At 39.8% G+C, this 26,871-nt stretch overlaps 1 protein-coding gene across 1 annotated transcript; it reads left to right on the forward strand.

Moving 5' to 3' along the window:
- The first annotated feature begins 4,685 nt into the window (after positions 1-4,685).
- Positions 4,686-17,996, forward strand: LOC134093912 (integrin alpha-M-like). The gene is made up of 18 exons (XM_062547220.1): positions 4,686-4,736; positions 6,212-6,354; positions 6,628-6,768; positions 7,164-7,361; positions 7,743-7,867; positions 9,488-9,642; positions 10,054-10,220; positions 10,473-10,589; positions 11,336-11,379; positions 11,602-11,655; positions 11,794-11,878; positions 13,844-13,951; positions 14,063-14,110; positions 14,393-14,500; positions 14,605-14,706; positions 14,816-14,851; positions 15,874-15,984; positions 17,516-17,996. The coding sequence occupies exons 1-18, from the start codon at positions 4,715-4,717 to the stop codon at positions 17,573-17,575; spliced, it is 1,824 nt and encodes a 607-aa protein (XP_062403204.1). The 5' UTR covers positions 4,686-4,714; the 3' UTR covers positions 17,576-17,996.
- The last annotated feature ends 8,875 nt before the right edge of the window (positions 17,997-26,871 follow it).

Raw genomic sequence — 26,871 nt, forward strand, 5'->3', positions numbered from 1 at the left:
ACACATCAGCACCATCTCACCAGCAATGTGTCTTTTGGTCTGAAGATACTTTTGGTAATATCTGTTTTCTATTAGGTTTGATAAGATCTAAAAAGTATACACCTATGTGCGGGTTATTCACTTTTGTAATGCAGTAGTGAATGAGTGGATGTGTCAAACACAAGAACTCCAAGTGACACAGGCTTTATGACCTCATCAAATGTTTTGTAATTTGACCATTATGATGAATACCAAAGAGCAGGGTGTTCTAGAATCTTTGGTTTGGATATCAGCATTCTAAGCAGCCCATTATGACGTAGGGGGGGTTATCAATTAAGGTGCTGTGTCCACCAAACGCGTTTTTTGCGCCGACGGCGACAATTTTCAATGTTAAGTCTATGTAGCTCAGCGCTCACAGCGCTGAGCGCCCTCGGCGGGAAAAAACGCCGGTGCCGACCGTTTTTTGTCGCAGCGCTCAGAGCGCTCAAAGTTGAAATCTGTTCAACTTTTAGAACAGCGCCGGGCTCGTCAATGGCACTTCTCGTTATAAACCGTCATTGGTTTTGGTAACTTAGCAACAATAAACACTTATCGAAGCGCCGAGAGGAGGAGGTTTTGGGCGCTCTGGCTGTAAAAAACGCATTTGGTGGACACAGCACCTAAATTGATGAAATCCACTGCTGTTTTTTTTCTATATCTAATCGTCACAGTTTTAAGCTTGATTGAAGTCACTTAGATATAGGATATAGCAATCAATTAAGTAGGGTCTGATAGCTTAATGTGATATGAATTATTCTGTAAATTGCTTTGTCTTCTAAATACAACAGCCATAACCATAAATAAACTTGAACTTGTATTTCTTTCAAAAAATATTTTTAAAAAGTACGAGGCTAGTCATGATTAGGAAACGCTGTTATTACTAATGGCAGTTTACCAAAGAGGTCATGGACAAGAGAAACCCAAAATAACTCAGATCATCCATTCTTTAAAGTGTAGGATAACCGGTTGGACAACAACAACCCCAGTAGACATTTATCAGCTAAAGTGTTGTCTAATGGACATTTCCCCACAATACGTTAATGCATCCATCATGATTAAGGTCTGCCAAATCATGAATAGATCCCAATCATGTGGGTGAGAAGGTCAAACAAACCACAAGTAGAGGAGATGGTGTGGAATGTCCTCACTCTGTCGCTGAGCTCTGTGGCTCTCTGGGCACCTTCCTTCCTGCTGCTCGGTTTCCGGCTCCGCAATGTCCCCCAAGAGCCTGACCAGGAGAACTCAGGTGCCTCCCTCTAGAGTTACGTGGTTACATATCTCATACAGACACATACACACACAAATGTAACTCAGAAGTGGAGTATTTATTCACACTCACTGATGTGAGTGCATAGACCAATCTTTTTAAAAAGTATCACCATTAATAAAAAAATAAGCCATGATTGGCTTATTATTAAAAAAAAATTCAAAACATGTATTAATGTTATACAGCGTAACAACAGCAGGCACCACTTTTGACATAAAAATCGTTACAGAATGTCCACATGTTACCAAAAAGTATAGCCTTTCAAAACTACGATTTGCTAGAAAACCAGATTATACACCTGCCTATACAGCCAAATCTTCATGTGGCGGTCATTTTAATTGTGTCTTGCAGAAAGCACGCCCCTCTACCTCGACACACACACTTATAAATACTTCTCAAAGCAACAAGGCAGGAAGCACATTGCTGCTTGGTTGGCCTGGTTCTCAGTGAAACCCAGTGGTGAGGATAGGAGGATGGCTGTGATCAGACCTCTCCAGTTGGTAGTCTTGTGGACATCAGGTAGGTGGCTGTTTTTTTTATCATACTGAACTCTTTTGTCTAGATCTGAGAGAGAGAGAGAGATGCAGAGAGACACACTAGCCTCAGCAAAGATCAGGGACTAGGATTGCTTTTTTATGCTCTTTTACCCATTTTAACCTTCACCATTATCTTTCTCTGCTTCCCCTCTGATGTTTATGTTGATTTCAATCCTGATGTTTAACATGCATGCAAATGTGTTCTCATAAAGAAAATCCAATACCAATACAGTATACTGTGTCTTCGTTCAAATTACATTTCAATTCAACAGACAACACACAAAATGAACACAAATGAAATGTATGGCACTGTAGCAAGTTCTGACCAAAGCTAATCATGTTTTCCCTACAGTGTTATTTTCGATGGCCTTTAACATAGACACTGTAGGACCCAAGATTTACAATGGACCGGGACCCCGTGAAGACTTCTTTGGATACAAAGTATTGCAGTACCAGTATGGAGGAGAGAAAGGGTGAGTGACTCCACTATATAATTGAAGAGATGTATAAAGTTGTATAAAGTCCACAAAGGTTTAGCTTAGTGATGGTTGAAAATAAAACAAAAATCATTCCTCAGTGTGTTGGGTAAATCTTTGAAAAGAATACCCTCATTCAAGTAGATAATGAAGATATGCTGATATTGACTCAGGTGAGTTTGTTTAATATGAATTATATAGAATTGCATATTTTAAAGCAACACTAAAGCGCTTTTCCTCTGTCACATGAACGCTATTTCTTTATCTAGCAAATAACAATGATCACAGACAAGGTAGAGTATGTTGATGTTGTGAAAGTTTGATGTAGGCTATTGCGACATCGATGCAAGTCATTTGTAGTTTTTTATGTCTCTGATGAGGTGTTGACAATGTTCACAAACTCCATAATAAGGGTCCTTAATAAATAGCAAACTAGTCATTAACTAATCCTTTGTTAATATTTGCTAATTGTTACAAAAATATCTATTTGTCACAAGTTAATTAATTAATTAATTAGTCATCTATTTCTGTCTGAACCTGAGCATCACCTTTAGTGTAGTTTTCGCATAAATTTGCTACATCTTTCAGCTTTGCCTGTTTTGTTTTTTCGAGGACCTTTGGGAACCTTGTGATCATTCATTTCCAGTGTGACCCAAACTTCTGTATTACTATATGATGAAAAGAACGTTACCTTATGGCAAATAGATATTTTAGTAAAAATTAACAAATATGACTAGTTGCTTAAGCAATATAGCACAAGTGAGAATGGGGTTGGTATTTTTTACAGTCTATGGGTTGGTAATGGATATTCCTACGGGTGTTGTTTGGCCGTAGCTACGAGGCCTCCTTGATTTTTTATACAGATACTGTATAAAAACTGATTTACCGATTGTTTTAGATTGCTTTACACACAATGGAAATAGACTACTGTATGTACAATATGTAATAAAAGCATTGTTTGACTAACAGGATTGTTGTCGGTGCACCACTTCAGAACAATGGAACTGGTGGGGTCTTTATCTGTAATGACACAAGTCCACACTGCCATCCCATTCCACTACCGAGTGTAGCAGAGGCTGACTCTAAAGGTCTGTCCAATCATCTGCCTTTCTTGCCCTGTATCGGTTTGTCTGACTGTCTCATCTGTGTCTATCTCTGCATACTTTGAGTGTTTATGTAATCATAAGACCCATGTGTCACATCAGTTATTTTTCCTACTCAGATTTGATCAAGGCAGTTGGAATGTCGGTCGCTGTTAGAGTAAAACCAACTGTCCAGTTTACTGTAAGTTCACTGTTTCACATTTTTTCCCTCCTTCAAAATTTATTTTAGAATGATGGGACATGCTTGTCTAAAAGTAAGACAAGAAAAAGATGATAAAGTGAAAAAATCTTGTGTGACTGTCTGTGTGTGTTTGTTGTGCATGCTGTGGATTCCTGACGTGTGTTTAAATGATGTTACTCTAATTTCCCTTCAGGCCTGTAGTCCTTCATGGAGTCATGAGTATGATGGGACTCCCTATCTCAACAGCATTTGTTATCAGTGGAGCAGCAAAGGCCAGGTCTCTAACATCACCTCAGCTTTTCAAGGTTTGCAGCTCAGACTCTTTCTTTAGACATAACAGGGTGGCTGACAGGGTGATACAACTTCAGCAGCAGCAGGTCTCCTCTAGATGTGCTTTTGGGAACAGTCAGCGAAGAAAGATCAGAAGTTCAGCTACTTCTTACAGGGGAGTATTTGTGTAGCCTAATACAGGATTATTGGCACCTTTGGTAAAGTAAACGTGAGAATATGATCCAGCAGACCCCCCACTACATACTCAGACTTACTAACCTGAGGTACTGCACCCATTGGTGGCGCTAAGATAATCAATTTTCTAGTTTAGCTCATATTATCTCAAGAACAGTGAGACCTAGCCTCAATATGTTATCGAATCACTGTGATCTTTGCGATCATCTTTACTTAAATGCTCTTCTCTTACAATGTCAACTTATTCCACAGCATTCAAGTAATTGAAAATGAAAGTAAAGCTAGGAACTCAAAGACCAATTGTATGACTCTTTTGCAGTTTAAGAATGTCACATCCTCAGAGTGGCATCCATTTTGTTCATGTTTTCATGTTCACATAGTTTGATTTGATATGTTTAAGGTTCTAAACAGGACCAGGGTCGATCGTGGGAAAAAGAACTTTCACAGAGTGGAATGAGTGCTGAGTTCACTGAGGTGAGAAAAGTGTGGTTAAAACAGTTAGTTAACACAATATAACATAATTTACAGTACAAATATAAATGGCCCCTCAATATTTTCCACAACAGGACACATTGATTCTAGGATCAGTAGGATCCAACAACTGGAAAGGATCTCTTTATCAGATTAAGGATGAGGATTCACCTGAGATTGAAATTCAAGACCCAAACATGGCAAATTACTCTTACATGGGTGAGTTCATTATTATAGAATATCTAGTGTAATATAGCACTGTCCTGTCCTTATCAAACTATTAAATGTGCTGCATTGGGTCTACATAAGGGTAATATGTTATTGTCATAAGGATGACATGACACGTGTCATGCACCTTATTATGACCGCCGCTCACCGAAGCGCAGACACACACACACACACACACACACATCCCTTTACCCCCACCACACACACAAGCGGAAACTTACAGACAGAGAAGCACACATAGACAAAAGCAAGCGCACACATGCACACACTAATTTACATACAGAAACGTTGCAGCAGGGGATGGAGGAGATGGAAACAAATTGACAAGCGTGATTCATTTTTGCGGAGAGAATGAGCAGGACTCCGCGGCGGTCATATTTTGTACCGCTTTGCGGTACATCTAGTTGATGTTTATGACTGTTGTCATAATGTGTCATTTGATTTTTGGAATGATTTTGACAGGTGTTTTTGACGTCGGCAGGTTTTTGACATTCCAAAAACCGAATGACACATTATGACAACAGTCATAAACATCAATAATATGTCATTATCTCCCTCAACAATGGAATTCTCTTCTCTGATTGGCTGATGGGGTGGCCATTAACTTCGTATAACCTGCTACCTCTGAAGTAGTTCCCGTATCACACTTGAATATTAATTCGCCAAACTCGTTGCGAAGTTTAAATGAACTGCCACGGTGCATCCAAGCTGAAATACAGACGTGCAGAACCATAGTAACATTGTAGCATATGACGGAGGTGGATTGTAGCTAGTTGGATGCCATACGGCTATAAAAGTAGCGATCTTTCAAAGTTAAAGCTAATCAGAATCCTGGGATATGCCCACTTGACAACGGGAGATAGAACTAACGACTGGCTTTTGGCCGTAGCAACCAGCCATTTAGAACTAACGACTGGCCTTTGGCCATAGCAACCATCCATTTAGAACTAGTAACGGCAGTTTTGTCCTGCAAGTAGAAAGTTGATATGTGGCGGAAAGTAGTCCCACAGTCAAGACAGTTTTAGCGATGTTAACGGACGCAACGGTGGAATAAAACTATGTTCTAAGTATACAGGTTATGAATACAAACGGGAGATAAGCGGGATAACAGCCTTCGAGGTCGACCGGTTCGATGGAAATAATGGCACGGCGGAGGTAACTCCGTCTCCGTGCTTCGCACGTCGCCGGAGTTCTAGACCTCCACCTAGCCATTATTTCCATCGAACCGGTCACCTCGTCGGCCGTTATCCCTTACTTAATGTGCATGACATGTGTCATGTCATTCTTATGACGATTACATGTCACCCTTATGTAGACCCCTTCAAATAAAGTGTTACCGATTATTTTCCCAGATATTCAGGCACATAGTTAAACCTCTTTTCTGGTATGTAAATGTATTTATTCAGAACAGATGAGTTGCATTCACGTTATCATATTTTTGTGTATTTTTGTATATTGTCTTAAAGGCTACTCTGTTTCTGTTGGAAAGAAGAATGGCGTTCCTTTGTACTTTACGGGTGCTCCCAGATACAAACACAGGGGACAGGTCGTTGTCTTCAGCAAAACTGGAGATAAATGGAATGTCACACAAAGAGTTGACAGTGAGCAGGTTGGTTGTGACTGGATTATATGGGCTATGGGGAGTTGATATTATTTATTGAGAATGATCACCTTTCTTACAGCATTTCATGTTATGCCCCAGAGAGAAAACCCGCAACTGGTCATATGTAGGGACAGGATGTACTGTAGGTACATGTTTGTTGTGGAGACTAGATTACAAAATCAGACTACAACACAAACACTTTTGATGCTTTGCCTGAATGAGTTTGTGAGTACTTGAGTATACCTGCATGATGACTGTGGGATTATCTTTGTGTTTCAGCTTGGATCTTATTTTGGAGCAGAGCTGTGTGCTGTTGACATTGACTCTGATGGCACCACTGACTTCCTCATGGTGGGGGCTCCCCTCTATTATGAGCCTCAGAGAGAGGGCCGCATGTATGTGTACGCCCTTACGGAAAAGGTAACTATGGGAAAATTGTATTGTTAACGATTTCGTTAATTTTGTTCCCTAATAAAAGTACCTAAACATCTAATAGGGCCCTTGGTTGAAAACAGCCAACAAACTTAAACTAGGGGTTAACTTTTGTATTTGAATAATAAATGCTTTTTGAAAATCTTTCTGTGTGGTAATGAGAGTAGAATACTCTATCAATATCACCATTTTCCCATTTTAAACTATATCGCATTTTTTGGAAGTAAAATGAAGAGAAGTTTTTATAGTTTGGCCATAAACAGTGTCACACAATTAACATTCCAAAACAGAGCCCTGCTGCCTACCTGACAAATGTAATGAATAGCCTCCTGGTTTCCTTCAATCCAAGGAACTCATTTGCATATTGAATTCCTCACCCACAGAACAATCTGGAGAAGATGCAGAACATTTCGGAGTCGTCTCAGGGCAGGTTTGCCTCCTCCATTGCCTCTCTCAGGGACCTCAATGGTGATGGGCTCCAAGACCTGGCAGTGGGAGCTCCACTGGAGGACCACCAGAGAGGAGCCGTCTACATCTACCTCGGAGACAAAACTACGGGAATTCGCCAAAAGTATAGTCAGGTAATAAACTGCTCCTCTCATTTGTGTTAAAAATGTTGGGCTCATCAGTCTCTCAGGTATTAGGCTAGCTGAAATAAAACCATGCCAGTCTCTAGGTATGGTGAAGGGTATGTGATGATGTGGGCTTATTTTAGTTCCAAAGGTCAAGGGAACTTTATCAGGATGCAGGAGTATCCTAAATAACTGTCTTTTTTATTCCTCTTTTTATTCAACTTTAGCATGGGTTCATAAACTTATAAGGACTTATAAGTGTACATTTATGTGAACTTCTTTGCATCTTATTCACTGACACATAACCCTGACTAGATTTGTCCAATAGTAGCAGTTATCCTTTGTGAAAACATGTCTCTCAATTAAAATATTTATTTGAGAACTGTGCAGCGCATCAGAGCGAAGATGCTGTCAGAGGGTTTGCAGCAGTTTGGGGTGGCCATTGATGGGAAGTCTGACACGGATGGACTGACGGAAATTGCAGTGGGTGCTCGTGGACAGGTGGTTCTGCTAAAGTAAGGCACAAATGTTCACTGACAGAACCAGGCCATCCACCGACTCAATCTATGTTTTAAAGGATTCAAAATAGTGTCATTCAACAACAAAGACTTCTGTTTTGCAATGAAGTGAAAATGTGTTAGATGTCAGTAATTTGCAGTGATGTATAAAGTACTAGAGATCCAGACTTGAGTAGAAGTACAAGTGCTCTATCAAAAAAGTGACTTGAGTAGAAGTAGAAGTGCTCTTTAAAAACCGTACTTAAGTGGAAGTACTAAAGTATTAAACATGTTTTGTACTTAAGTATTGCAAGTAGTTTATTTTTTAAAATACTACTCAAGTACTGAAAGTAAAAGTAGAAGTATTATGTAATTAGCTGATTTGCGAACGAGATGGGTGCAAAAGGTATCAGCAAAATCTTTTAGTGCAGGCCTCTTGGCAGACACACGGGGGCCATAGCCTAGGCCCTAGACTAGGCTACAAACATGTGGTAGTAGTAAAACAAGGTGAATAAATATAACTGTATAGGTTTCCCAATGTCATTTGTAGGGGTGTTATGACCGATACAACTCACTTTTAATACGATAATAGGTAGCCTATACAGAATCATTGATCGTCTGTAGCCATCTATCTATCTATCTATCTATCTAATCATGATAAGACTATAGTGTCACAATTGTTTTAACATAAGTTAAGAATTTTGATACTGATTTGATATGGGAGCCCCACCACACCAGTGGAGACCAGACATTACAAGGCATACTTCCCCACACGCAGTGAAAAGGTGGCTTCATATCATATGTTTGTATTTCAAACATTTTGAAATTCATATGAAGTTATTGTGGGGTGCTACACAGACTGAAGTCGGAGACCAAGAAGAAATGTTGCAATTTAAAAACGGGATTAGGCTACTCGAGAATGACTTATTGTACAAATGAATGCTTCTCATGTAGCTTAACTTCACCTTGATTTTCTCGCGAACCCTTAATTACAGCAACTATTTAATACCATTGGAAAGCTAGATCGTGCCGTCAACAAGTGACACGCATCAGTGTGACTAGGACTTTGTGAGCAATCCGGAACGGATTTGTTCGTGACCGACACACCAATAACGAGTAACGATGGAGCACATAAAAAATGTATCGGAGTAAAAGTACTATACTCATCGAAAATATGTAGTGAAGTAAAAGTAGAAGTAGCAGAAAAAAATAATACTCCAGTAAAGTACAGATACTGCATTTCAGTACTTAAGTAGAGTACTTAAGTAGTTCTACTTCGTTACTATACATCTCTGGTAATTTGTTATGGCATATAATAGTAAGTGAAATAGAATGTGAATGAAGGTAGAGGTACGGCAGAGGCGTAAGAAGTTGAATCAGATGTACAGAAAAGGGAAAGTCAGATAGACATTTAATGTGGGATTATCATAGTTGTGTGTCCATGCTGAAGTGGAGCCTGTGCTCTTTGTTGGGTTTTCTTTAGGGGATACAATGACTCCTCTCCTGGTAGGGGGCTGAGCTTACAGTGCCATAATGGCTGGGCAGGTGTGCTTTTACCAGTTAGCCACAGGTAGTGAAGCTCTATCTAGTCAGTGTGTTTTATGACCTAACCGTCTCCTACCCCAACATCGTCCACAGGTCCAAGCCCGTCTTTAGTGTGTCGCCGCACCTCTCATTCAGCCCCTCAGAGATCAACATCCAGCAGTTTGACTGCGTCGAGCACAAGGAGGCTTTCCCTGTGTTCCACGTGACCATCTGCTTCAAGATGAGAGAGCAAACCAGAAGCACAAAAGGTACTTTTGAACAGCCAATAGTGGATTTAGACTACATGAGGATATACGTATCTTGGGTGAACCCATGAATCTTGTGTCTTGCTTCACTAACACACATGATTAGCAGTTGCTTCCAGAGGATACAATATCTGTATGTCATCTACTGTATCTGTGCGCCACAATGTAAATCACAGGTTGATTTAAGGGTATAGTTAGTGAGATTTATTTTACAGTGATGTGATGAAGATCCATTAGAGCTGCTTAGATTTTGGTGATCAAAGGTCAAACTCACTATGACCTCATACACATGTTTGGTAGACTGATACTGACCTGGTGGGTGGAGGCAGACAGGTGTAGAGTGCTACTTCTAGTTTCCTGGTGAATGATGTGAGCAGTTTGTGAACTTGTGTTTGTTTATTTCTCTGTTGGCAGATGCACTGAGCACAGGGATTCAGTTGGACTATGACCTGGTTGTTGATTCCCCAACGCAAAACAGCCAGGGTTTTCATGCGGCAAACTATGTCACTTTTAGAAGTGTTCAGTCAAGGCTTCATCTAAACAAGACAGACACTTGCAAAAATCACACCATCTGTATGTCAGTAGGTCACATCTCTAACATCTAGTGTATAAAACAGCAATTTTTGACTGAAGTTGCTTCGCTGGAGTTACTATTTTGTGTAGATCCACTGTCAGGATGATGGTGGGTTCAGTTGGCCCAGTGTGTGTCTGTCTGTCACACCATTATGGGTCTCTCTGAATATGATTGCTCAATAATTTTCCACGGTGCTGATGTCAAGTGGATATGTGCAGTAGTGGCTACTGGTAGGATACTTACTGAGTCTCTCTCCTAGAGCTGTGTAATGGACACACTGTCTCCTGTCGTGCTCAAAGTGAACTTCTCCCAAGCTGAGAGCCTGCAGTCTTTTGGGATTTTAGATGTTGACATCAAGAAAATGACCATGGTGGAGGTAAGTCGTCATTACCAAACATGATTAGATGTAGACTTTATTGTCATTGTGCTATGTGATATACAAAGTATACACTGTAAAAAGTCATTCAGTGCTAATGTCCATATGACTTCATTTTAAAAACTATATTCCAATAAATTAAGGCAGAATGCTATTTGCAAATAATCAACATTACTATTTTTACACCCGGGTGTAAATAGTGTCTATAATCAACAATACTATTTACACCCGATGTCTAACATCCATGTACCCTCTACTATCAATAGGCCTGTGTATTTACCAGCTCTACAGTAGGCTAGGCTTAAGTTTTTAACACCTCATTCATTCGGATCCAAACAGAGATGAAGTTAGAAGCGACCAAACACCTTCACGTTTTCCCTATTAAAATGCAGTTATACGAGTAGTTACACGATCAAGTATGGTGAGACAAAATAAAACGTTGCACTTTTCTAAGCAGGTAAGAAGGATAACTATGTGTGGCGGAATAGCACTTGGGAGCACTTTGACTCAGCGCAGTAATATCATCACTCTTGGATTTTCAGTTTCACTTTGGAGTGAGAATATTACTGCACTGAGTCGAAGTGTTCAGAGCCATTGAGTGCACTCATTGAAACGCGAGTGGTAGGCCTATGCATCAACTCTTATAGTCTTAGTTAAGGGAATAACGTAGTTTAATATGACAGTGGAGTGTTCCTTTATCTCCGCCGTATCAGTGAAGTTGAGCTGAGCTCTGGTTCTCTCTACAGGCCCTGATCAATGAGTCATTTTTCATCACCCCCAGTACACACAGGTACAGTAATCTTTGCCTCATTTTTCATTGACCCTCAATACATCCTCTTTACAACAGCAGCACAGTCAAAGTTTTACATCCACACAAACTGGATGCATTTCTATAGTCTGTTCTTGTCCTGCATTCATCAGTCATCAAAATGGCCATGTACATCTTTAGAAACAAATACTCAATTGTCAAAAGATGTTTTGCTGAAATGTTTATAAACACTGTATTTTACAGTGACAATGGGGAGGATTATCCTGTAGCTTTCTGTGTCGACCTGATAGTGAAGTTGTAAGTCTGCTGAGTCCTCATGTTGTTCTTGTTTCCTTCAAAACTTGTCCACATTACACCATGACAACAGTATTGTGAAATAAACATGTTAATCATTATGTAATTGACATCCATGTACGTGTTTGTTTACCTCTCAAGCTTGGACATCTCTGGTTCCTCAACAATATACCTGGATTACTCATTAGAGGACAGAGGACCCAAAACACTTAAACATATTTATCAGGTAATCTACACATCTGTGTCAGGTAATCTACTCAGATGTATCAGGTAATCTACACAGCTGTATCAGGTAATCCACACACCTGTATCAGGTAATCTACACACCTGTATCAGTTAATCTACTCAGATGTATCAGGTAATCTACACAGCTGTATCAGGTAATCTACACACCTTTATCAGGTAATCTACACGCCTTTATCAGGTAATCTCTGTATCAAGTATCAGCCTGCCTTCACCCCAATGCAGTGTGACTGCAAATCCCTAAGAGCTAGACATATTTCATATCACATACAGTATCATCAACAGACTAAATACTAATTTACGTTTACTTCTCATTACGAGAATTAATACTTGATAAGGTCGTGTACTCATGATATTTTGTGTCAGCGGACAGCATAACTGGAAAATCGTGAATCTGTTGCAATATTCCATAGAGTTGTCCTTATTGAAGCCTGGAAGTGACCCGGGCATGTCCTTTCGCCGCTACAAAACGCTATTTTTATACCTCTTCTACTGTTCCAAACAATACTACACTTGCGTGGTAGTGAGTAGAGGGTCCCTAAAGCCAAACCGAAGTATCCCCACGTCTTTATGTGGTCGGATAGAGAGTCCAGAATGAATTTAATCGAGTCCGTACCTTTCCGGAAATGTTATTAAAATGTTGTTAAAGCGTTGCCAGCTGCAACAGCAACATTTCCTTTGTGATTGAGGAGTGTATTGTAAATAAATAAATGTTCTTCCTAAATGCTAGGGGGAAGGAAGTATTTGACCCCCTATGTAACCCTATATGGGAATTGAACACATAGGGTTAACATAGGGGCAGGCAGATTTATATTTATTAAGGCCAGCTATTTCATGGATCCAGGATATTATGCATCCTGATAAAGTTCCCTTGGCCTTTGGAATTAAAATAGCCCCACATCATCACATACCCTTCACCATAACTAGAGATTGGCATGGTGCTTTTTCCAGTAGGCCTATTAGCCTGTACTCATTTTTTTAATTAAGGCATTAAGATCAATTGTCAAATGATGATTTTATATGGTTTTTTATCTTTTATCATGGTATCAAATACATATGCTCCCCACTGTATGTGCCCAAATATGTGTGGGGCAGCCGTGGCCTACTGGTTAGGACTAGGTTTGAATCCCGACCATAGGGGAAAATGTGAAGTTGAGCACTGCTCTCCCACGCCCACATCCACGGCTGAAGTGGCCTTGAGCAAGGCACCTTATTCCTTACTGCTCCCCGAGCAGGCATCTTAGTGGGTACTTCACCTCACCGGTGTATGTTTCACTAATTCACGGATTGGGACACATTTAAGAGACTGAATTTCCCTCACGGGATCAAAGAGGAAAAGGCACCTTAACCATTCCCTCAGCTTTGCTTGCAGCTGTGTTGTGTACCAAGAGCAAAAGTCATGGAAGAAGTGAAGCTTATTTGATTGGTTCTACCATACCAGAATTAGTTGGATCAAACCCGCCATCTATTAGAATGAAAATTGGATTTTTTCTTCACCATCATCTAAATCTCAGAGACTATACCTCAGTCTTCCTTTGCTACTATCAGAAATACGGGACAATGAAAAGGGTCATGTCAGTGTTGCTCTGATTTCAATAAAATGTAGTTAATTTGCAGCAACTTTTAATATTAAGCCTACTTGCATATCACAATAATGCTGCATAGCTTAACAAAGGCAATCTTCCACATGATTGAGCTATCTCTAAATATATTTTTTTGCACATTTCTAATTCTGAAGTTAAAAGGAACAGTTTAAGACACTAACATTTTGCAAAAAAACTAAATTGGCCTATATAAGGAGCCTAATATACCATTTCACCACTAGATGGGAGAATTTCCCCAAAAAAATAACCCAAGAAATCCACAGTGTAGCTTTAAAGATGTATTATCTCATATTACAACTGTATTCACAAACCTGTCTTTACATTGGATTCTGTTCATGTCTCAGGTAGCCAACATCGGAATGGTGCCTCTGCCGGTCACAGTAAATTTCACCTTTCCAACAAAACCTGACAACAACTTTGAAATCCACAATTACAGTATTTCACACAACAAGGTGATCTTGCATATTAATCCTATCACAAAAATATAATCCATGATCCATCTGCATTTTATATTCCGTGTGCTCATTAGGAAGGGAACTCAAGATAACATTTTGTTTTTCAAGGTCAATGACACAATCCAGTGTGGTGCCCCCAAGGATACAAGTACTCCGGTAAATTCTAGTTGATTTCATTTTAATTTAATTTCATTCATAGAGCGCCAAAACATTATGTCTCATGGCGCTTTACAGAGTGTTAAATATTATCTAAAGCACATTTTCTCACTTACACACACAACCTAAACTGATAGAGATATTTGTGAAAATGTATTTCTAAACTAGTTACAACTTTTAATTCAACATTTAACATTTCTGAAGTCTTACAGATTTTGGTGGGCCATTCCCCTCAAGCTGTTGTTACTTTTGAACTGTTGTGAGCCTTTGTTTGTTTCACAGAGCTGTGCAGACTGCAAGATGGTGGAGTGTTTCATTCCCACATTAAAGATCTCTGAGAGTGTCCTGTTCTGGTTAACTGCGGACGCTGTCTTCAACCTCAGTCCAAATGTGAGACCCCATGTCTGATACACTCTACATGGCTGTAATAAATGAATTATGTTAGCTCAAATAAAGGGTATGAGTCCTCCACTGACACCAATAGTGTTTTTCAGGAATATACATTCTCTGAAAAAAGATATAAGGAGGAGTACAAAAGTTTTGCGCAGATCAGCCATAATGAAACACATTACGTACAGACTCGAAGTGACCAAACTGTAAGTTGGTTCCATTTAAAGTAGCTGAGTTCTGATACAGTACTGTACATACAGTACAGTTACACACAAATATTTGCAGTAATCTTCACTGATGGTTGTTTCACGACAGGTTACTGGAGCTGTTCCAGACTGCCACAGGGATCAGGTAACACATTGTTTTCTTCTTTCAGACAACTGGGTTCGCCCATCCACATAAACACTCATACGAACAGATTGTTTACAAGTGGTGTGCATATTTAATGAGTTTTGTTCCTCGTTTCTCATGGATGGTAATGTTCACTTTACATTACAGATTGGTAATAAGTGGGTAATGTTATGGTAATATGTAATTTCATGGTAATAATATTTTTAAACCACGTTATTACAAATAACTAATGTGTAATTTCTAGACAATTACTGTGCAATTACCATACAAAAACAATGCAAATAACTTGGGTAAAATAAAATGGTAATAACTCCTGTAAATATGTACTACCGAAGCAATACATATTTAGGATTAATTAATTGTGATATAATATTTCTGTAATTATACCAACATTATGGTGCTATGAAGGACTAAATTACATAGTAACGTCTAAATGTTATGGCACAATTACGCAGTGGTCAACGTTTTTGTAGAAGTTAGTTTGATGGTAAAATGTGACCTGTTACCTGTTATTATGATGAAATAAATAAGGTAATTTCACAATAACTATGCTATCAGGGCTGTAAAATACTGTTTTGTCTTTTCGAAAGGATTTCACAAACTCCCCACCGTACGGAAAATCTTTCGAAAAGACAAAACAGTATTTTACAGCCCTGATACCATATAGTTATTGTGAAATTACCTAATTTATTTCATCATAACAACAGATAACAGGTCACATACTATGTCACAATAAGTAAATCCTAAATATTTATTGCTTCGGTAAGTACATATTTACAGCAGTTATTAGCATTTTATTTTACCCTTAAATCCAAGTAATTTGCATTGTTTTCGTATGGTAATATCACAGTAATTGTCTAGAAATTACACATCAATTATTTGTAATATGTGGTTTGCAAATACTACCATTAAATTGCATACACATTACCATAACATTACCCACTTATTACCGATTTGTAATGTAAAGTGTTACCGTTCAGTGTTTAATAACCTTTCACAATCGTTTCTTTCCTGTAATGTAGGGCGTAAGCAAAGCTGAATTCATTGTTCCAATCCACCTACCTCTGATCATAGGTTTAGCAAGTAGCGGAGGACTGCTACTGCTCATCTTTATTACCTTGGCTCTATACAAGGTAGGCTTTGGGTATTGACCCTTCCCACTCACGTGACCTTCGTACAAGCGGCAGCCATTTTGGACATGTAGTGGACTGCAGTTTGAATGCAATGGACGAGAAAACGTAAATGAAAAACGGAGTAAAATAAAATGTAGAAAACACCTTCACTGTCCAGTGATGTAGGGCATTTACAGGGTCAGCAGAGGGATCGTCCCTGGAGCTTGTGGTTACCATTATTACAGCTAAGGCTTGTTTACATTCACATTTAACGAACTGCATGTCACACACTGAAACAAGTAAGTATACCAGTGACGTTCTCTCCCGGAGCCAAGGGAAGCCAGGCTTCCCATATCTCGTCCGACAATCACTACTATTGTAAATACAGCACCATTTAATCGTTTTACAGTTTTGTGCATTCTTTCTTTGTGTGGAGATGTGTGAGGGAGGGAGAGAGACAGCGTGCGTGTGTTGCCGTCACCAATGTCCCTCGTCCAGTCTGTTATGTTATGCTATGTGTTTTACATGGTCTGTAGGTTAGAGTTGTGTTGCTATGCATGGCACACAATATATACCCCCCAATCAAAAAGCAAACAAATAAATATGCATTCGTCATTTGGCTTCCTCAGAAATGTCCCTTCCGCCTCACCAGTGCTACTGGTATTAACATAGCATTAACAACATGTTCGATTCCACTTATGCATAAGCTACAAGAAATCCTACTGTCAGTTCGGATGAGAGCTTTGCCCGCTTACATGCGATTGGTCTTGAACGCAAACACGCATGTTAGAAATAAATATCACATATTAAAAATATAAAGACAAACTTGCGCTCACAAAGCAGACGATTAAAGCCTAAATGCTCACATAAAACGTCACCTGAATATGAGTTAGTAGTCTACAAAGCCATCAGCAAGTCCATGCAGCACCAGTTTCGCAAATTACATGTCAAAGATATGTGTTGATAACCTCCAAGTTATGTTTTCTTCGGGGACCGGCGTTTGTCTGTCTGTCTGTCTGTCTGTCTGTCTGTCTGTCTGTCTGTCTGTCTGTTTGTTAGCAAGATAACTCAAAAAGTAATGGATGAATTTCGCGAATGTCAGGCATGACCCAACGAAAAACGATTACATTTTGGGAGTGATCCATAATTCGGTCGGGATTCCGGAGCCGTTTATGTGTTTCGCTTAGTGGTGTAATGGCATGGTATGGCCACGTGGTGGCAATCTGAATAGTTTGGGTTCAAATGTATGACAACCTAGAAAGAAGAATACAGTGCTCTCTGAGTGCTTTTCTATTTGTTACTTTGAGGCTACCAAAGGGTTCTATTCCTTTCGATTATTTTTTTGGTACTGTGCTCCTCGTTCCTCGTTGTAGACTAGGCCTACTGGTAGTCCATGTCCAAAATGGCACTTGCTGTGACGTCACGTGGGATGGGTCAATATATGTGTTGCCCAATTCTATATGTTATTTTTTGTAATGTCACCATGGTACAGACAAACACATCTTTCACCACCCCCCCCCCCTTTCTCTCTCTCTCCCTCTTTCCCTAAAAGTGTGGATTTTTCAATACAACTGGACAATATCTACTTCAGCAAGGAGCTGATTCATGGTAGCTCATGGCAGTGTCCCAACTCCCAACATACTGAGTGTGAACAGTGAAGTCACTCACAGTTTGAGCAGGAGGCCTCTTGAGAATCTGAGATGAAAAAAGCACAGTCTGCTTTTTGCCACAATTTCAAATGAAATTTCCTATGACTGTATCTACAGTATGTTGTGTGTAATCCTGCCTGTCACACAGTAAATGCTGAAAGTAGTTGATAATTTTGCTGAAATGATGAGTGCTACAAACACCTTTGTTTTAAGAGTGTGGCATCCCCTTTGATGTAGATGTGTCTTCTATACAGTGGGTTTCAAAAGTATTCAACCCCCTTGAAATTCATCACCATTTTACATTTAAGAAAGATGTTAAAAAATGTTTGCTCAATTTGAACATGCATATTTATTATCATATGGTGGTCTTTAACCTTGTATGACTTACGCAATTAAAAATATTTTATCACAAAATTTTTTTATATTTATGTTTTCTAAAGATTAAAAAATACATTAATTAAAAGCTGAAATATGATGTGTTCAACCCCTAGAGATTGAGTTCCAGATGACAAGTTATTCACAAATAGTAGCTACAGAGGTGCCAGTTATTTGATCACTACTGATTAGGTGCTACCAGTTAGTAATGATAGAAAAATCCCTCTAGGTTGTGAAATAACAGAAGATCTGAAGACCACAGAGACAGAGTGATTCAATTTGTGGTGATGCAAATATAGGAATATATTCCTGAAACTAAGGGGTAATTATTATCCAAATAATTGCATAAGTTCCATTGAACAGACACACACAAAGAAAAGTGGAATTCCATCAGGTCACTCAAATGCCTTTTTTAAAAGGTGGATCCATGTCAGATGAAGATGATAACTAGAGGAAGAAGCCGGCACTAGCTATTTTCTTTAAAAATCTACAGAGCTCAGTGGTTATAATTGAGGTGATTGTGTTGGGAGTCCTGCTTTTATAAACAGAAATGACATCTCGTGTGGACATCATAGTGTTAAAGAAACGTTGAGACAGTGGTTCTACAACTGGCAATGTCAATATTATGCAAGATATGTCTTGTAACTACATCAGTGAAAAAATAACCTATGGGCCGTAGAACAGTGTGTGTCAAGGGCTGGTGGTTAGGAAATAAATCCTTGCACTGAATGCATTACGCCGGCAGAACGAAAGCGAAAGAGGTTGCTGCTTAACGATGTGATTGGGCCAGCCCGATTTCAGTCGGGCCGCTGATCAACTGTCTGGTTATATAGGCCGATCAGAAAAATAGATAAGAATATTGTTATATGTAAGAAAAAGTGTCGGACTCGGGACTGTCGGCCCAAATAGCACCACTGCCCACAGGGAAAATGCCGGTATGCCAGATGGCCAGTCCGCCCCTGGCTACTCCAGAGCTAACTTACAATGAAACATGCCATAGGCAGTTAGCTTCAATTAACACCCGGATCTACTTATATGGGCAAAGACGGCAGGTTTGCAGGGCTGCCAAGTCTCACGCTTTTTTTAAGGACCCTCTCGAAAATGAGATGGTACATCTCAAGGGGCTATCCTTAAAATAAAGAATTGAATAGAATTGAGTTACGCAATTTGACCCATTCTCCGCAGGTGGGACATTTCCAAACTTAAAAATGTGACCCTGTAAAGCGGAACCAGTCGTTTCGGTAAAATGTATTAAATTAAGTTATTGTGCTCACGTGAACGGCCATAAATTAAGCTTTCCAACGATATGTATATTGAGGGTCAGTGTTGGGAAAGTTACTTTTAAAAAGTAACTAGTTACAGTTACTACTTTCAAAAGTAACTAAAGTAGTTACTCAGTTACAAATTATAAAAGTAACTAGTTACTTCAGAAAGTAACTGGTGCGTTACTTTCAAGTAAATTTTTAAATGCGAACCCACCTCTTTAACGGAACTTAAAATACAGGTGTATGTTCAATTGTTAATAATAAATCTCAATATTGTAATGAAATGGGCAAATGGACATTTAATACAATACATTATTAAGAGAAACAATGTAAACACATCTTTCTAATGTTGCTGAGGGAGTGAGACTCCAATCAAATAGAATGTATGTAGATATTATGTTTGTAGCCTATAGTGGATCGATACAAATAACACAATAGATGTTTTGGAACTTTTTTTTTATATTTATTGCCCCTCAACAGGCCAGAACTGGGCAGAATTAAAGTAGGCTATGCCTCTAAAACGGATGGTTCTAGTCCTTGATTATGATTGGCTGAATCGCGTCCGATGCTGTTGTTTATTCCACCATAACCTCACACCTTGACCGCATTTCGTTAGTAGGCTAATGCGCTACCACAACCAGCACAAAAGTTTGTGGCTTATTCTTAATTGTTAAGCTTCTGTTGCTTTGGTTTTGTAGCCGTCTCCTTCGCTTTCGGCAGTCTTGGCCACTAATTTTGTGGAGGCATGCGATGTTAAGAGATGTTTGAGTGAGTTTGAATTAGGCTACTCGACACTGATGTTTACAAGGCACTTGACAAGGGCATAATGTGCATTTGACGATTACATTCGTTCTTTTCATTTCATGGGAGAAAAATAATGACTGTACTTCCATTTAGCGAATGCTGTTTTTGGAGTAGCCTATTTGCGTTCGCCATACCGATTTCACTTTGACCAACTCGCTTGAGATGCGCCGCGCTGTGTGTCGAACGAGGCTACTATGCAAGTGTAGGAACACCCGCCCAACTCTACCTCTGATTGGCTTACCATGAAATTTTACTCAACCTCAGCCAATCGTCAGTATGTATGCGCTTGTCTCGTGCTCACTACCCAAGGAAGAACAGTAAAGTTAATCTGCCTCGGCCTCGGCTCTGAGATCTAGTTGGTCTGATGGAGAGAAAAAAAAAATATATAGCCTAGTAACGCACCGCATTTTTTGGCAGTAACGGTAACGGCGTTATCAAGATGGGAAAAGTAATCAATTAGATTACTCGTTACTGAAAAAACTAACGCCGTTAGTAACGCCGTTATTCCCATCACTGTTGAGGGTATTACACAAACTATCGCTAAGATAACAGCATCCAAAGTTGACATGGTTCTCCTGTCACGATATGCCAGAAGAGGAGAAATCACCTTTTTAAAGGAGTCCTAGAATTCAAAACCACATTCACCTTGTTCCTGTTGAATTTAGGTTGCGAGCAGTGTCCAAAGGACAACACCAAAGACTTTACCGCGTCCCCCGCCTGCTTTCGTATGCAAATTGTGAAATAGAAACAGCCGTGTTGAAATGCTCCAATCTGAACAGAGCTCAGATAACACGTAATAAGGCCCATTCATGCTCAACGTATGGCAATTTACGTCCGTATTTTGTACGCACGTTCTATCCGGTGGTGTATTCATACCTCCGTCCGTATTTTACGTGTGAATGCATAGCGCCCCCACTTTTTCGTGTGGTATTCCTGTGGTAGTGTTCGGTATTGCAACGTTTCATCCGTTTCATCCGTAATCATAAGCTCCTCAATTTCATGTCAAAGTACGGACGAAATCAACGGAAAGAACGTGTGAAACACTCCACACGTATCCGTATTCGTATTTTACGTTGAGCATGAATGGGCCTATAGGCGCCCATCCCCCTTTAGATACACCCCTCTCATTTGCATACCTTCGATTAATAATTCTTGTTAAACTGCTCTTACGATGCTAGTATCTAGATATGTGGTCTATGGCAGAGACGTTGTAATGCTAGCGTTATTACAGCTAACTTTGGAGAATTAATACTAAGAAATGTACTGATAAAACTTACCAATCTAACACATTCATTCTGTTGGGGAATCTGCTGCACTTCATCTTCGTCAGAACCTTCTTCTGACTCGGTTTATACATGTACGGCTGTATTCCTTATTTAAATCCATGTAATGGTCAAAAAATGCGTTCTATGACTCCTTTAAGCGGCGCGTGCACAACGGGAATGACAGCAAATGTTGAATCTTCGCCAGGTTTAACAGTCAAAACGTATGTTTTTCCGTGAAATGCGTTCACAATATGAAACTGTAGACTGTATACAGTCGAATTATGCGAAAACGTGAAATTCAACATTGTAACCCGGAAGTTTGTTATTGTTGATTTTCTCAAAATAACGTTGTGCGCAAAACGACTGATTTCGCTTTGAATGGTCACAAATGTCCTCAGGGCAGAAACATTTGTGATTGACATCCAATCGAAAGAGAGGAGGGAATTTTAGGGGCGGGACTACCACTTGCAATCGCAATTTCGAGCGGCCATCTTTCTTTTCTACTCTGCTGCACGTTCTGCACTACACTGCACTGCCTGCCTGCGAGAACAGAATTTCATCATTGCATTCAATTGCATCATCACCAAGGTAAGTAATTTTCTTCAAACTGGAGCATTGTATGTAAAACTATGTGTGATTGTTTCTGCCCTCACTTAAAGTATAGTGTTAGGCTAAGCTAGCCAACCGTTTCAGAAGCAAAACGCTGCAGTGGCTGTTTCTAGTGTATCACACTGCGAAAGGTAGAAGAACTAGCTGCTAGGTAATTTAAAAAAAACATCACTTTGTCAGTATTAATGAGCTAGTGCTATCAACATTGGGCTATACGTACATGCGTACACAAGTGTTAAATAAGCTAGCTAGTGAAGCTAATCGTAGCTTGACTAGCATCATTTTAGCTGTGTAGTCTCATCTGGTCCCAGGGCAGAGACGATCGTTTACCACAATTTTGTCTGAGGGCAGGTGAATCTCTCCTGGTCCTGGGGCAGAAGTAGTATGGTTTTACTCGTGGGGAATTTTGTTGGACAAAAGGGAGTCAACAGCCTCTTTTGGTCTCAGGGCAGAAGTTATGTTGGATTTTCATTATAGCTGTGTAGTCTTATCTGGTCCCAGGGCAGAGATGTATGTTTTTACTCGTGGGGAAATGTGGTTGGACAAAAGGGAGTCAACTGACTCCTCTGGTCTCAGTACGGATCCAAATTATTGATTCAGCAGGAATACATGTTTTTAATTTTTTCAAGGAAACCTAACCAAGCCAAATGAACAGTAAGTTATTCAATGCATTTTTTTCTATTCTTATGGATTTCATTTCCATGATCTGCATGCATAATTGTATCATTTGCATAATTTGCACATATAACTGATCAGGTAGAGCACATACAGATACTTAGTAGTTGGTGTTTCTAGGTTGGACATACACATGGGAAAGGTTATTGCATGAATGCAACCCCAGAAGTGTTTCGATCCAGCCTCTGTGCACTTGCAAGACTGTATGTAGTAGGCCCATGATGAGTCTGTAAACTACCAAAAGATGAAATACTGAGAATTGCTGGGGTTACTGTAACCTCATTGACATGACATTTAAGTCAACACTAGCTACAGTGAGGAGCACATGTATTTGATACCCTGCTAAAACAGGAATATAAAATCATCATTTGACAATTGATCTTAATGCCTTAACTCAAAAAATTAGTACAAATCAAACCGCCAAGGACACCAATTTTCTTTGTGATTGAAGAATGTATCGTAAATAGATAAATGTTTTCCTTAAATGCTAGGGGAAGGAAGTATTTGACCCCCTATGTAACCCTATGGGAATTTAACACATAGGGTTAACATAGGGGCAGGCAGATTTTTATTTTTAAAGGCCAGCTATTTCATGGATCTAGGATATTATGCATCCCGATAAATTTCCCTTGGCCTTTGGAATTAAAATAGCCCCACATCATCACATACCCTTCACCATAGCTAGAGATTGGCATGGTGCTTTTTCCAGTAGGCCTATTAGCCTGTTTGATTTGCATTGAGCTCAATGAGCATCAAACAGGCTAATAGGCCTACTGGAAAAAGCACCATGCCAATCTCTAGCTATGGTGAAAGGTATGTAATGATGTGGGGCTATCTTAATTCCAACGGCCAAGGGAACTTTATCAGGATGCATAATATCCTGAATCCATAAAATAGCTGGCCTTAAAAAATAAAAATCTGCCCGCCCCTATGTTAACCCTATGTGTTGAATTCCCATAGGGTTACATTGGGGGTCAAATACTTACTTCCCCCTAGCATTTAGGAAGAACATTTATTTATTTACGAAACATTCTTCCATCACAAAGAAAATTGGCGTACTTAGCGGTTTTATTTTTACTCAATTTTTGAATTAAGATATTAAGATCAATTGTCAAATGACGATTTTATATTCCTCTTTTTAGGCAACTTTAGCATGGTATCAAATACATTTTCTCCTCACTGTATATATAAACTGCACAATATGTGTCGCTGAAGGGGAAAAGAGGATGTAATGGCGGGCACGACCCCTGTATACAGTATAGGGGTGGAGTTCATGCCTTTTTGCCTCATAGATGATCTTAAATGAGACTTCAGTATGTTTGCTGCCGCAACAGGTGTATTTTTACAAGTATGTGTAAATTTACAAGAAATCAGGAAAATAATGAGTTGCTAACTCAGTAGTTGTGTATTCTACATGTACTAGTTGATTTGATTAAATTTGTCTAAGTAAGATGACTTTTTAACGTCTTCACCCATGCAGACTTACTCACACTGAAGTCCCAAGGACTTGGCAGTGAAGATGTTCTTGGGACAGTTGGACCCTTCAAAATCTCTTTGGGCAGTTTGGAGGCCCTTTTAGGCCCTTGTGAACTTCCAGATGAGGTAATTTCCTTTTTTTTATTTTAAGCTTCTCTTTTCACTTTCTTCAATATATGTATGTGTGTCAGCTTTTCACTTCACATTGCGATTTACTGTAGTTTTTGTGTATTTACTGTAGTTTTTGTGTATTTTTTTATGATTACCTCCCCCAGGTAATGAATGCCCTATTTTACATCATCAGCAAGGTAACCTAAACGTTTATGATAATCTCACTCTTTCGCACATACGTACGCACGCACGCACACACGCACGCACGCACGCACGCACGCACGCACGCACACACACACAGATTTGTCCATACCTCTGCTACCTACCTCAAGTTTCAACAGGAGAATATGTTTGCACATGTTTCCCATCTGGAAATAGGTGCACTCACATGTAAAATGTAGCAAGTCTACTTTGTACACTGTGTTGGTTGTCTGTGACGGCACAGAGCACTGCCCAGCTTCTATCTCCAAATCTGCGCCCACGCCATTGTCAAAGAGCACCGCAGCAGCCAGGTGAGCAGCAGAGGTGGATGGTGTCAGTCGTCCTGCTTCACTGAGGTCATCCATGTAGCTGCAGTTAGGACACAAGTTTTGAAGTTAAGTAAAATAGCAGACTTTGCCTCAGATAAGACCGTGTAGGCCAGTGTCAACTCTTCTGTTTTGCCTGACCTCGAAGAAACTGGTATTTAAGAGTCAAGAAGAACCTTTAAAACAGAAAGCCGTTCAAATTTAAACTCAGCAGAACACAATGTTGATAACTGCCAAACAAACATTTACAGACCGCTTCATCATGCTTTCCTCCCTATTATCACCCGGTGAAATGAATGCTGTTTTCTGATTGGCTGACAGGGTGTCCATTATTTTCAAGTAGATCTGGCAAAACAACTTAAATCACCGTTCTACGTCAGTGTTTCCCACACATAGACAAATTTGTGGCGGTGCGCCACAGATTCAGCACCGGCCGCCACATATTGCGTTTTGTTATTCTTTTATTTATTTATTTATTCTTATTTTGAAACGCTATTGAAAAACACGCAGCATTCGTTAAGCTGAATTTCCTTTCCCTGCGCTCCCTCTCTGTCACTCGCGCGTCTGTCTCTCATTCACACAGACACACGCACAGCCCCTACCCTCCGTGCACACCGCGGCTGTCTGTCTCCTTGAAAACCAACGAGATCATACCTGGAAGCGTGGTCGGTGGTCGCACTGATGCACCTGACGCTGCTCGGGTAGAAGCATAAAGTTCTCCCGCAACTTTTGTAGTCTATACGTGCAACTTAATTACCAAACAGTAGAAGTAAACTCATTCTCCTTGGCCCGCTCTCGTGCGTGCTCAATGGACAGCCGCCCTCCACATGCACATTTAATCCAAATAAAACATTCACAATCGTGGACGTATTGACGCACAGAAGACGACTAGCTAAATTACTGTTATATTCGGTTAGCATCATTAGTAGGCTATGCTGCAGACATTTGCATTCAAGTTGATTGACCAACAATGTTTTTCAACTCCAAGACTTAAAAGGGCCTGTCCCAAGGAGAAAAAGTATTAGCTTACCTTGAAACTTAAACACATGTGGGGAAACTGAACAGTCCAACCAGTAGAGTATGATAGCTTAGCCTGCTATGTTTACAATATTTTGAGGGTTCAACCAGACAGCTGAATTTAAGAAGTGGAGTTGTAATATGAATAGTAGGCTATAATCTGCATAAAGTTTGCTGTTATGAATATCAGAAATGTCAGTATAGGCCTATATAATGTAAATAATTACATAATGTGTGTGTGTTTCAAATCAAGACAAGCTTAACATCTTGGTAAAAAAAAAAAAAACATTATATGAAAGGAGAACGATAAAAAGGCGATGCAATGAAAAATATGGGTGAACCCCCCCCCCCCCCGTCAGACATGGGGCGACCACCACACATTGCCTTCTAATCTGTGGGAAACACTGTACATCAATGCTTTTTGAATGGTAACTATAGTGACCACAGAAAACTACAGTTGAACTAGCAAGCAACAATCAAATCAGCTGTTCTCATCAATCTCACTGTGGTCAGTAACCAAAGAGAACTAGTACAGCAACTTAGCAGGTCGTTAGCTCCTATTAAAAGTGAACTGCATGCTTCTTTTTTGTTTCAAATGCTTAGGCCTACTTACTGTCTATACAAGCGAGTTGTAATCGGGTGATAAGCGGAATAACACCCTTCGAGGTGTCCCGTTATTGGGAAGTAATGGACTTGGCGGAAGCAAACAGCTGTTCTAAGCTTCAACCTCGTCCATTATTCCTCGGCGGGCGTTATGCTTTACATGTTTAATAGGCTTATCAGGCCAATGCCACAACTAAAACTGGCCAATTTGTATTATATTGAAATGAGGGGTCTGCATTTAGGCATGCTTTCAATAATGCCATCGCATGAATGACCACATTTCTTTGTTCAGGGTTCAAATGACCTCCATCTTTCTTCACAAGTTGACAGCCTATAACAGCATAAATTGATACAACACACATGTTGTGTCAGTCACAAGGCAGTTGTAGTTTTCATTACATGTATATAAAACACATTGCTGGCATATATGTCATATATAGTCCCCTAAGGGTGGCATGTCAGGAGTCTTCCTCAAATGGTTTTGAACTTTCTCAGATTCTCAGCTTGCCTCCCTTTTCCTGGTTGAACAACC

The sequence above is a fragment of the Sardina pilchardus genome, chromosome 1 (assembly GCF_963854185.1).
Source record: "Sardina pilchardus chromosome 1, fSarPil1.1, whole genome shotgun sequence".
NCBI lineage: Eukaryota > Metazoa > Chordata > Actinopteri > Clupeiformes > Clupeidae > Sardina > Sardina pilchardus.

Coding starts and splice junctions, on each gene's coding strand:
- LOC134093912 (XM_062547220.1), top strand. CDS start 4,715: ATGGCAAATTACTCTTACATGG. Junction 6,769..7,163: donor TGTACGCCCTTACGGAAAAG/GTAACTATGGGA, acceptor CCTCACCCACAG/AACAATCTGGAGAAGATGCA. Junction 10,590..11,335: donor AGAAAATGACCATGGTGGAG/GTAAGTCGTCAT, acceptor TTCTCTCTACAG/GCCCTGATCAATGAGTCATT.